General features: G+C 46.7%; 1 protein-coding gene across 1 annotated transcript in view; it reads left to right on the forward strand.

Moving 5' to 3' along the window:
- LOC119399645 (rac GTPase-activating protein 1) overlaps positions 1-9088 on the forward strand; it is a 29895-nt gene extending 20807 nt beyond the window's left edge. Inside the window, exons 9-13 of the mRNA XM_037666462.2 lie at positions 303-375; positions 1872-1980; positions 2641-2879; positions 4772-4876; positions 8930-9088. Coding sequence (XP_037522390.2) covers positions 303-375; positions 1872-1980; positions 2641-2879; positions 4772-4831 — 481 coding nt within the window. The 3' untranslated portion in view covers positions 4832-4876; positions 8930-9088. The remainder of the gene's footprint in view (positions 1-302; positions 376-1871; positions 1981-2640; positions 2880-4771; positions 4877-8929) is intronic.
- The last annotated feature ends 4085 nt before the right edge of the window (positions 9089-13173 follow it).

Here is a 13173-nt window from a genome sequence, read left to right on the forward strand (position 1 = left end):
TGTTGATCGGCATCATATTGTCACGGGGTCGTGACGTGGACGAAGGCAGCAGTCGGCGTGTTAGACTGAACTCTTTATTTGGCCGAACTTGTGGCCGGGAAACGGAAAGTCACCCTACAGGTATACACACTCTACACTGCTAACGTAAGACACGCACGGCCCATCCAAACTACTTGTGTGTGTAATGGCTTGGTCGCACTTTTAAAGCGGTCAAGCTTGGCTGGTTTGGTGCTTTTCTATCGCTCGTTTCATCTGTGCTCTGAACAAGTTAGATAGATCTAATCACATCTTTTCATATACAGGGTATCTGGTTCGGAGCGTGAAGTGCGTGAGATAAGAGAACGCTTCCAGCAAGGCAAGGGTGTCCCGAACTTGGTAAGCCTGTATGTTTTTTATTATTATTATTTTTTTGCAAATAGTACAAAGTGGAACATGATACAGAAGGAGGTGTCAAAGTGAAAGCTGTCTGGAGGGACCTGCTGTCAGTACATGCATAAAAAATGTAGAACAAGTGATTGCCAACAACGGTAAAAACAGTGGGCGAATAGAAAATCAACATAGTAAAAGTAATTATTCATGATCTTGGTTGGTCAAAATTACACGTAGAACTAGAAACATACCAGTAATACACGTTTTAAAAAGGACTTTCACAATTTGTAGTTATGTAATGCAGACTGCATTAATGATTGAATTTACTATAAAAAAATCTTACTGGTAAAATTTCTCAACACGCGACCAAAGGCGTGTTTAACGGTCGTTCAAGTGGCCCTAAACGTGCGGCGTTTTGAGAAACATCATCATCATCAGCCTGTCTACGCCCACTGCAGGGCAAAGGCCTCTCCCATGTTCCGCCAATCAACCCGGTCCTGTGCTTTCTGCTGCCACGTTATACCTACAAACTTCTTAATCTCATCTACCCACCTAATTTTCTGTCTCCCCCTCATGCGTTTACCATCTCTTGGAATCCAGTCAGTTACCCTTAACGACCACCGGTTATCCTGCCGACGTGCTACGTGCCCGGCCCATATCCATTTCTTCTTCTTGATTTCAACTATGATGTCCATAGTGTCGATAATAATGCATCATAGTACTCTTATTGTGAATGCAAGATTGTGTGCAGCAGTATGTACATTGTCATGCAGTCGAGATGTAATATTGGCAGCTTGCACAGCTTTCCTGATAAATCACAAGAGGTGTCCCTACATTCATCCTTTCAGCAAAGAGTGAAGTGACGTGGGCTGTCGCACTGTTTCTCCGAACTCTAGCGCAATAGGATTTCTTTCTTGGAGATACTGTCCCATTACATATTGGCAAACACTTGTAAATGTTCTTGGTGTGTGCGCCAACAAATAGCAACAAACAGCTGACAATCAGTGACTTAGAATAACAGAGAGCTGAGCTAGTTTGTAATTATTCATTTGTGGTGTCCTGACTTCTTTCTTGTGTCGGTGTTTGCACGCCCTGTCTTTTTAGAATGAACCAGTGCATGACGTAGCCCGTGGGGTGGTTTGGGGGGGTTCAACTCCCCCTCCTCCTAAATTTTAACATTTTGAATTTCTGAGTAATATATATATATGAGCACATACAAACACATGCATGGCCCCCATCCCTCGAAAAAAAAATTTCTGGCTACACCCCTGCTGGCAGCGAGATCCTAACTTGTATATTTGCAGGAATTGCTCACTGTCTGAATACAGATGCTTTTTTTTCCTTTTGGCAGAGGGTGTAGACTGGGTCCTAAGTTTGCCTGTATGTGCTGTGCTCGTGTTTATTTTAATCCTGACTTTGTGAGCAACGTTTATTACTTTTTTTAGTTTCTTGTTTCGTAGATTGGATTGCATGACTATCTTTTCTTCAATGTTTTGTTTCAGTCCAAGGCCGACATCTATGCCGTGTGTGGAGTTCTCAAGGCCTTCCTGCTCTCGCTTCGGGAGAGCCTCATCACAAAGTCGCTGTGGCACACTTTCGTCAGAGCAACAGGTGAGGCCACCTTCCGCAAGCTTTCTGCACCTCAGCTGGTTTTGCACTGCCTTCGTGATCGGCGCTCCTTTGAGAAGGCGACAAGGTCATGCGGTGACGGCATCATGTGTGACGTCATCACGTTATATGACGTCATAGTGAGATAATTATGACGTCACAAATTTTGGCGGTTTGTGACGTCATGATAATGTCGCAACCTCCTCCCCCGAAATTTTTCAACTTTGGATGTGTAAATATACACGCATACATACAAACGCACGCACGAGCACACATGAGGTATGGTTGAACTCCCCCCTCCTCCCCCGAAAAATATTTCTGGCTACGTTACTGTTCATAAGCCAATTTCTACGTGTTCATCATCAGAGATCTCGGAATCAGAACATTCGCTTCTGCCAGGCAATTTAAAAAGTGTGGCTTGTATGTCCTTTTCACTTAGCGGATGTCTGTATTAAAGTAAATAATGCTACAGCGACTGTTTCCGGACCTTTTTCAAGCCATATGTCTACACATCACATCACGACTCGTTGAGGACAGGAATAAGTTCCCTAGTGCTCCTTGGCCACATCCGGCCCTTACGGCATAAGGTTGAATGAATAACCCTATCGTACCGCTAAATGCCACCCGATTCTTTTTTTCTTATTGGCCCTTTCGCCCGTGTAGAGCTTGAGCACGAAGACCGGGTGTGGGCCATGTGGCAGGCGGTGACGCAGCTTCCTCCGGCCAACCGGGACACCCTGGCTGCCCTGGTGCTGCACCTGCAGACGGTGGCCGCTCACCCCGGCACCAAGATGCCTCTGTCTAACCTGGCTCGCGTCTTTGCACCCACCGTGGTCGGGTGCTCGATCAACGACACCGCCTCGGTGCCTAACCTCTTCCTCGAGATGGCGCAGCAGAACCAGGTACGGGACAAGAACTTATTAATACCTTCAGTAGATAGGCATGCCTGCCGACTCTGTTTGCCCCGGGTGATTCCCGAATTTTGAGCAATCCTCACGATTGTTCAGGCATGGCCATAATCTCTCGAAAAACGGTGCTAGCATCACCGTGAAAAGAAAAGCTTGCAGGGTCTTTTATGCGTAAGCCTAAGATGACTCGAAGGCGAAAGCCACCTTCTTTAACTTTTTATTCTCAGTCGATTTTATTGAGTCTCCCATCCCAGAAAGCTTTCTGCACCTAGCATGGTTTTGTACTGCCTCCGGGATCGGAGGCAAGCTTTATGCACATCACGTGCCTCCAGCATCGGTCTACCTATGACCAAGTGACTATGTGATGACGTCACAATGTGACCGCGCAATTTGACCCCATAGTGACGTATGATGACGTCTCAAGTTTTGGTGCCCTATGACGTCATGGTTAAGTCAGATTAACTTGAGTGATTATTTGGGCTGGTAGGTACATGTCCTGTGGTTGGCGCTGTTTGTCGTTTTCTATGCCAGATTGACGTCATCACATTATGACTTTTTGCATCAGTAGTGCTGCCACCAATGCCGATGGTCAATTTTGGCGCTTGATGAGGCATCTAAGGCTTTTGCCTTAACAATTACAACCAAATACATAACTTCTAAAGTTTTCTGATCAAGATTGGTCGTTTAAGTCACTTTCGCCGCTTTACACCGTGGTGTCACGCCCGCCCGCCCTCCCTTCTGCTTCCCTCTTGCGCACGCCTGTGTCCTTGCTTACCCGAAATAAACAGTTAGCATTCTGCGCCCGTGTTGTTCTGAATGTTTCTTACTTATGTGCTTGTCTTTTCGCACACTTTAATAGCGTTTAGAAGCTATGAACCAACTAGCCCGCCATAACATCTTACTGAAGTACCTTTCTTGCAGCAAAGCTGCCTTAACCTACCCTGTGCCTTTGTTGTCGTAGCAGTCGTCACGCAGGTCATGTGACCGAAGTGGGGGGGGGGGAGGGGGGAGTAAATAAATTTTAAAAACATGGCTGATCCCTCTGTCATAGGAATCGGTATAACACGAAAGTGAAACGTGTCTTCACAGACGTAGTTGAGCGTTTGTTGTGCATTCTTTGGCCCCAAGCATGAATGCTGCAGCCACAAATTGCAATGTCACACGAAGAACGGCAAGCACCTCGAAACTTGCGACGCGCTGCTCAAGCAGAAAGGGCGCACGGAACGAACCTACACAGGATGAGCGCGAACTAACTGTCACAGTTGTAACTTATTTCTGTGTGAGCAGCGCGCTCCTTTCGCAAAAGCGGCCGCTGCAGTGAGCAAAGTGACCTTCGTGCTCTCAGCACAAACTTGCGGTGAGAGCACAAGACGTAGAAACCACCGCCATCACGAGATAAGCACGCGCACGCGCACGAGCGACCACGTCATGTAGAGGCGCGCGTTCATCTGCGCGGGGCGACGACCTTTAAAGCACGCTCTTGATAACGAAAACTAGTGAGAACGAAAACACGCTGATATACCACCGATCTCCGAGTACCGCCACCGGCAAATGGTGTATATAAATAGCGCGCCATTAGCATGGCAAAGAACGTGCTGTTTGTGGCCGAATCGTTTCGCGCTGCGGGGCGAAGGGTCGTAAGTTCGACTCCCGGTGACGGAACTTTTTCTTGTTTTTTTTTCTTTTCCAACTGTTAGTCTTTATATTTTACAACGTCATATCCGTGACGGAAATACGTCAGTGGAACCGTGGTGGACTCAGGCATAAAACACTTTCGTGTTAATAAATAAAATGCAGAGATCATTTTTGGCAAAAGAATATTTTTGTTGGAGCGAACAAATTGCATCAGACGTGGCTACATGCTTTTGCATTCCACCTCTTTTCAGGTGATGGAGGCGTTGCTGTCGCTGCCAGCAGACTACTGGAATCAGCTCCTGGACGCCTAGTGCAGTCGGACAAAAAAGCCCTTGGCACTACGAAAGCGGTGTTTGGTGAGCTCCCATTGCCTAAATTTTCTCATTCGATTGCTTATTTTGCATTAAAGTTGCATTCATACAGGACCACGACTTGTCATTGCTCAAATGAAAAAGACATTAAAAAGGACCACAACATTAACTTACACCAATTGTTTGGAACGGTTTGTTTTTGTAGTAATACTAATAGATTATTGTGAAAGTGAGTGTGAAATATAAAGCACACTGGCACCATAGCACCAAAGCATCAGTGGGCCCGAAATTTGATATATATATTTTTGAAGCGTGATCAGTTCGGTCTCTGGCTACTTCAAAATGTAATTGAGTTAGTCTTTACTGATAAAAATAAGATAGGGTCAAATTGATGTAAAGATCTACGGAGTCGAACTGGTGCCGCTGTGAATTTCTCGTAACATACCGCACCTCGTCTTTCAGAAAAAAAGTAGCCTCTTAATTTTAGATTTAGTTTGTGTGTGTGTGTGCGTGTGTGTGTGTGTGACAGTTTGTTGCATTGGTGTTCTGCCAACGGGGGGGGGGGGGGCAATGGTTATGGTGCTCGGCTGCTGACCCGAAAGTCGCGGGTTTGATCCCGTCCGCGACGCCAGAATTTTGATGCAGGCAAAATACTGGTGACCTATGTATTTAGATTTAGGTGCACGGCAAAGAACCCAAGGTGGTCTAACTTTTAGCACGCCTCTACGGCGTGTCTCATGATTGTATCGTGGTTCTGGCTCATAAAAGAGGGACCATCGACCCAGTAAAGCTATTTTTCCAACGGCTTTTAGCCAACGGTATCCCCCAGAATGTTTGTATTTCTGGAAATAAATCTGTATCGTATTGTATTGTAAAAACCCAGAAGTTATTATTACATTGGTGTTCATTATAAATATGCAGGTTAAACTGTACAGCTAAGCTTTTCTTCTTTCAGAAGCCACGGAAGTGGCTATTTCCACTTGACTTAACCCTCCCCTTAAGCTTTTCTTGTCAGCATCTTTCAAAACGCTGCGTATTCTTCAGCACATGGAGCACAAGAGCATCACAAGTGGGTCTTTCTGGTACAGCATCATTTGTACATCGTAGGGGGAGATAACCTTTGAATTTCTCTAGATTGTGCTACGTTGGCGTTGTTGAAAACATACTCCTGGAACACACAGGGCATCTACATTTTGAATTGGCATGTTAGCCATGGAGAAAATATCTTTGGAGAGGAATATGTTTGTTTGTGACAGGAGCACTTGTGGGCAGCTCACCAGTGTTGCTGGGGGATGAGGGGATGAGTGTTGCTGATGCTGCCCGAAAACAGCGTTCTAGGGAAAGGTGCAGTTAATAAAGCTCTACGCTTACACATCCCTTAGACAACTCCCAAAGGATAGCTTGTGATAAAGAAACGTATTTACGTAAAGTATGTCGATGATCTCGCACTTGTCTGCTCCACTGATCACTTTCACTGAGTGGAACGGTCTTTAGCTTTTTCTTTGAAACATTTTTCGGTTTCATCGAGTTCTATTAAAAAATTATCTTTTAAAACCTTTTTTTTCATATTGTTTCATGCTTTTCCTATTTAAAGACTAGCCTAGTCACAGCCATAGGTCAGCAAAAAATTTGGAGCTCACTCAGGCTCACTGAGAGAGAGAGAGAGAAGTAACTTTATTGGCACCCGTCAAATAGATGACGGGGTAGAGGCGTCAGCCTAAACCCCCACTCATCCTCCCTAACCGTCGACCGGGATCCCTTGGGACGTGGCGGCGGTTAGGGCGAGATCGATGACTTGCCGTTGAGCATTTTCCTCTTCGTTGAGTAGCAAGGACTCCCAGGACTCTCTGCATCTGTCTGGCTCATCAAAGTTAGGACAGCTCCAAACCATGTGGACTAAGTCCGCTCTACCATCGCAATGCCTACACCGAGGGCTATACACCGAGGGATGCCACTTGCTCAACAATTGCGGGTTTGGAAATACCCCTGTTTGTAACTTTCTCCACATAACTTCCTCACTTTTTGAAAGGTTCTTATGCGCTCTCGGGTAAGTCTTACGCCCCAGCTTATAATGGTTAAGGATTTCGTTATAAGTACTCAGTTCGTCAGCGGTCTGTAGGGGTTCCTCGCTTGGGGATGTTGTCGAGACAGCGCTGGAATCCCGGAAAGTGAGACCTCGGGCCAGCGCGTGCGCCTTCTCGTTCCCTCGCAAACCCTGATGAGCCAGTGTCCAGATTAGTGAAACCTGCTCCGCCGGGGGCTGTCCGACGGCTAATATGTGTACAGCTATGGCAGAGATCCTGCCCGCATCAAAATTTCTGATTGCAGATTGTGAATCACTAACAATAACTCTCACATTCTTTTGAGTCAAAGCCAGCGCAATGGCGACTTCTTCCGCCTCTGTTGCTCCTAAATGTCTGACGCTGCAGCACGAGGCAGGGCCTCCGTTTTCGCGTGTAATTACGGCTACGTATACTTTGCCTTGCTTGTATTCGGCCGCGTCTGTGTAAATCACATCTTGCCTGCCTTTCAGGCTTTTCTGCAACGCCTCAGCTCTGTCCTTTCGCCTGCTCTCGTGATGCACCGGGTGCATATTCCTGGGCAACGGGAGTATTCTTAGCCTGTCCCTGACTCGCGGTGGGACTTTGCCTGTCTGCTTGGAACACGCCTGGGGCTCAAACCCCAGCCGCTCCAGGATCCGTCTACCAGTCTGAGTGCGCAGCAGTCTCTGATATTGCGATACTGTCGCCGCTTCAATGAGCTCGTCTAAGGTGTTGGACACCCCTGAACTTAAGATTTTGTTCGTTGGTGTGTTTGGGGGAAGTCCGAGAGCCGTCTTGACTCCCTTCCTAATAATGATTTCGACCTTGTCTTTCTCTGCTCTGGTGAATTTCAGGTAGGGGAGCTACATATACAATCCTGCTAATTACGAAAGATTGCACTAACCTTAGGAGGTTCGCTTCCTTCATACCCGCACGTTTGTTTGCTATTCGCTTGAGCAATCGGCACGTCTGGTTGGTACTCGCTTCCAGTCTCTGGATGGTCTCGGCGTTTTTTCCGTTCGCTTGAATCCGCAAACCCAAGACCCTGATACTGTCGACAGTGCGAATAATGTTACCGTCAACTCTCAGCTCGATGCCGTGCCCCGCGTCCTGTCCCCTTCCCCGTCGCCGCGCCCGCGATGTTAGGAAAAGGACCTCCGACTTCTCCGCTGAGCACCTGAGGCCAATTGCTCCAGATATTCCTCGATAGCTTGGATTGCCCTCTGCAGCGTCTCCTCGATGTGCCCGTCACTACCTCTGCTCATCCATAGCGTCAGATCGTCCGCGTAGAGCGTATGGTTCAGTCCTTCTATGCCTGCCAGCTTCCTGGGGAGACCCATCATCGCGATGTTAAATAAGGTGGGCGACAGAACTGATCCCTGCGGCGTACCCTTGCTTCCCAGTTTAATACCTTCCAATGACTGCCCTCCCAAGCTGATCGTTGCCGTTCTGTTCGTAAGAAAATCCTTTATATAATTGTAAGTCTTCGTGCCTACATTGAGAGCTCCCAGACTCTCCAGTATGGCAAGAAATATATTTTTCTCTGAGGGCTCACTCGGACTCGCTCGCCAACATATTATTCAGCCGTTACTCATTCAGACTAACAGCCCGATCTGAGTCTGAGTGAGTCGACTCATGAGCGAGTTTGCCGGCCTATGGTCACAGCACATTTGCGAAGTTTGGCCTGCCCCGCATAATGTCGCACGGTTCTGACCGCGAAGGACGCTGCAGCTGAACCTAAAGATTGTACTCTACATTTCGAAATCTTTTGACCAGCGAACAAAGCGCTCCCAGTCCAACAACACTGGTGAACACGGTCCTCGAAATCTGATCAGCAGACATGACGCATTTGAAATTATTACATGAGCCGCGGTACATTCCAGCACAGTCGTTGGTGCTTGCATACGTTCAGGAGCATGCTCCGCTATTTGTCTTGCACGTGATCTGATTAGAATATAGTAATCTAAAGCATTCGAGAGGGTTTCGATACGTTCATGGTGAAGCTTGCGTCGAGCTTAACGCTTTTTTTGTCGCTATGTCCTTTTGCAACTTTCAGGCGGCCCGGCCTGGTGTAATGAGTACCCTGCTGATCTCTCGTCCTGACTATAAGTTGCGGCATGCCAGGACGCCCTTGATTCCCTCTTATTTTATTTATACGCTTCGACAACCTCTGTACAGTGCGCTATTTTAATAAATTTGTGTTGCAAAACTGTTATTCTGCGTGTCAACTGAAGTACCGTAGAGAAGCAACTGTTCTATGCTGGTTGCTTTGATCTTTCACATCTCTTACGGTAAAATGTTATTACAACCGTCCCATCTAGTGCAAAACGCCAGACCTGCGCAGTACACGCAGCACAGCTACAGCTTAAGCTGGAAATATGGTCTTCTAAGAACTCATTGTGAACTCTTTTAGGGCACCTAATGCACACACAATTGCGAAGTACCGACTAAGCCATAATTCATCATCTTGCAAACTATAGCCAGGTACCATTGCACCTCTGTGAGGCAAGAAGTTCACCTAAATAGCTGCACGCTTTGCTGATGCTGTAGCCGGTGATGTTGAATTATGACTGAGCCCTTTGTAAGGGGTAGGCAGCTTTTAACTATTTGACATGGTGCTACACCAGGTGCAATTGTACGCTTATGCCGGTGGTCTCATAGATAGCCCTGGAGCACACCGCTTTGCTAATATAAACTCTCTTAATATTCAGCGCATTTAAAATCTGCGAATTTCCATTAACAGCTGGCACTCCGTCGCGTGGGCACTTTGCGCGAGCCCGTAAAATGCTCGTAAGCATGCGGCACACATTCAGCCACACCGGCTACCAACAATGGCGTCCCGCAGCTACCGGGTTCTTGTGCACGGCGACGCTAGGACTCTCCCAGGAGCACGGATGCGAAGAACGACACCGACGATCACTAAATGAATGTTCTTGTGTAGTTTTCATTGTCCTCATACAAAAACATATATACAGATACAAAAATGGGTGTCCTTTGTCCGCGGGGCTGCGGGGTTATGTATATACAACGATCGAAGAAGAGTCGTCTTGTCCGTGAAATGTCTGAAGTGTAAAGGTGGTTTGCGTGCTGCTTGACTTGTCAGACTGCCGACAAGCATAGGTCAAGAAAATTGGAGCTCGCTCAGACTCCTTCAAATATATTTTGCTCTGCGGGCTCACTCGGACTCAAGACTCATCAAAATTTTCCTCAACCGATGTTACAAAGCAGATGCGGGGGTCCTGGGCCAGCTGTCTCCAAACGAGTTTTCCTGCTTCTTGGACTCCCCCCCCCCTCACTTCGGAGAACGGATTAGACACCTACACCTGCTGTCTTTTCCCTGAACTGAGCGCTTCGGCGGGAAGCTGGCAGCTACGCTCGGATCTCTTCCGTGGAACACGTGTTTGCAACGAGCTTGCTTTGGCTAAAGCTGGTGCCTTTGTTCGTAAAAGGATTATCAGTTCCCTGAGGTAACATTGCCCCCCCCCTCCCCCTTTCTATCAAACTGGTCGGACGTGGAGAGTGAGATTGCAGTGGTCCCTGGCGTGCCATCCTGGGGGCGGTGACCTATGTGTCGAAGAGACGGACCCTCCAAAGGCATGCATGCTTGTGATTGGACGTTTGCTAGTTATGCAGCTTCAAAGGCATGCACGTTTGTGATTGGACATTTGCCGATTAAGGAGTTTCCCTATCTTGGGAATGAAGCGTATTTAAGGAGCAGCAGAGCGTCTGCTCGGCACGGATCGATCGGACTAGATGTCGTTCTGACGATCCTGTCCTCTGTGATGTTGTAAATAAACGTCTGTTAAGTATTCCTCAACCCCGGTCTCTCTGCCTCGGCTTCCTGCTGTTCTGGACGTCCCTGGGCCTGCGGTACGACTCCCGCCGCTCAGCTCCACGCTACCCCCCGAGTCCGCGTTGGCCAACGACGCCGCTCGTAACACCGGACTCACTTGTACTCAGACTCGCTAAGCTTTTGTCTCGACCGGACTCGTTAAGACTCAAAATCACCAACATATTACTCAGCCGTACTCACTCAGACTCGCGGCTTGACCAGAGTCTGAGTGAGCCTGAGCCTGACTCATGAGTCCGTTAGTGTAAAATTAGCTTTTTCGATCATGGTGTCAATGCTCTTTAACACCAATATCTCACGTAATCGGTGCTCTGTACGATACGCCTTTTGCTCTTGTACCTTCAAATAAGAGTTATCAGCGGTTTCAGTACAGTAGGGGCATTTTTGTGAAACATGCGAATCGCACGAGATATTTTATCAAGAACTCAAGAACTACTCGTGAAAGAGTTTGCAGGGGGAGGTCATGGTCTATTGCCCTGCCTCGCGGACTCTGACACCAGCGGAAAGAAATTACGCTCAGTGTAAAAGTAAAGCGCTTGCGGTAATATTCGAAATAATAAGTTTCATAAGTTTCTTTTTGGTCGCCAGTTTGTACTCTCTACACTGTCAATCGGCCATCTTTTGGTATTCTTGGTCAAGACAAGCCTATCCACTCACTCTCTAGGTGCGGCTATAGACTACATAACATCGATGGTCTTAAATACTGCCAGGATGCCGGTACACCTTAAGGTACCGTAAGAGAAGTGAATCTGGAGTGGCCTATGGACTTTCAAGACTACCTTCAAGCTGAGACACCAAAACAGATGAAACCGCGTGTTTATCAATTTTTTAGTGTACTGCGCTTACGGCGCAGGATATGACTAGGAGCGACTGCCAGAGATGCTGTATTTTGCACCATTCGCGAGCACACTCTCCCAGGATGGCCTGCAGACGTATCGGAACATCTGCAACCTTATTAAAGACCATAGTATTTGTTGGGATACTTGAACGCAGAAACTTTGGTCTGTCTGTCTGCCACACGATTCAGCCACCCGGCCAAAGTTTAAGCACTTGCTGAACGCCAAGCCATCTTGAACTGGTAGCGGCGTTCATAATTGTGAACAGTATCGATCAAGAAAGCAAATATTACGCATATCTGAGGCGCAACATCAATACACAAGTATAAGGTGTTGTGTTCCTTTACTAGAAAATATATAGATACGCAAATCTAAATACCCCAGTGTTTCTTAGGCTGCACTGAAAAGGCGATGTTATGAGCCAGATGCGGCGATTCAGCATAGAGGAGGAGGACTCATGTAGTACGGCCGGCAGGAGACTATCGTCTTTCGATGACATTTGCAACGAAGCACGCAGATACGCGGCCAGTTTTTATCTACAGCGTTTTGAGCTCATTATTGAGCATGACTGTGGGATCTGGGGTGACGAGTAATTTACAGGAGACGTTGAGAATGCGGGTACTAGCCTTATTAAATGCGAAGCATTTCTTAGCGAACTTCTGCGACTTTGAGCGTATCTATCTATCTATCTATCTATCTATCTATCTATCTATCTATCTATCTATCTATCTATCTATCTATCTATCTATCTATCTATCTATCTATCTATCTATCTATCTATCTATCTATCTATCTATCTATCTATCTATCTATCTATCTATCTATCTATCTATCTATCTATCTATCTATCTATCTATCTATCTATCTATCTAGCCGCCTACGACTTTGTGCTCTCCTGGCCGTTTCGTTAATCGGATGTATACCAAAATTGGTGTGTCAATACATAGCCTTATTACGAACATAAATGACAGGTCATATCATGAAAATCATGACACGCATGTCATGAACAGCATGATTTACATTCCACGGCCTTTGGGCTCCCTGGCCGTTCCGTTAATCGGATGTATACCAAAATTGGTGTGTCATAACATTGCCTTATCATGAGCGTAAATGACAGGTCATATCATGAAAATCATGACACGCATGTCATGAACAGCATGATTTACATTCCACGGCCTTTGGGCTCTTGCGGCCGTTCCAGTTAATTTCATATATACCAAAATTGGTACGGCGTGACAAGAGTTCATGACGAACATAATGACAGGTCCTAACATGCAAATCATGACGCGCAAATCATGGCACATATTTACAGACATGGTCTCGGGGCGCTCCATTCTGTAATGAAGGATACATACGAAACTTACGACTTGACACGTGGTAACATGAAAATCATGACATGCAAGTCATGTACGAGCTGATTTACATGCCACGCTCGTGATGCGCTAGCGGCCGTTTCACTAGATTGATATACGCCAAAATTGGTATTGCGCGATGTGACTGTATGAAGAACATGAATAACAGCTGGTAAGATGAAAACCATGACATGCATGTCATGTATGTCATGATTTAATTGCCACGCTCATGATGCATTCGCGGCCGCTTCGCTAGCTTGAT

The sequence above is a fragment of the Rhipicephalus sanguineus genome, chromosome 7 (assembly GCF_013339695.2).
Source record: "Rhipicephalus sanguineus isolate Rsan-2018 chromosome 7, BIME_Rsan_1.4, whole genome shotgun sequence".
Taxonomy (NCBI): Eukaryota; Metazoa; Arthropoda; class Arachnida; order Ixodida; family Ixodidae; genus Rhipicephalus; species Rhipicephalus sanguineus.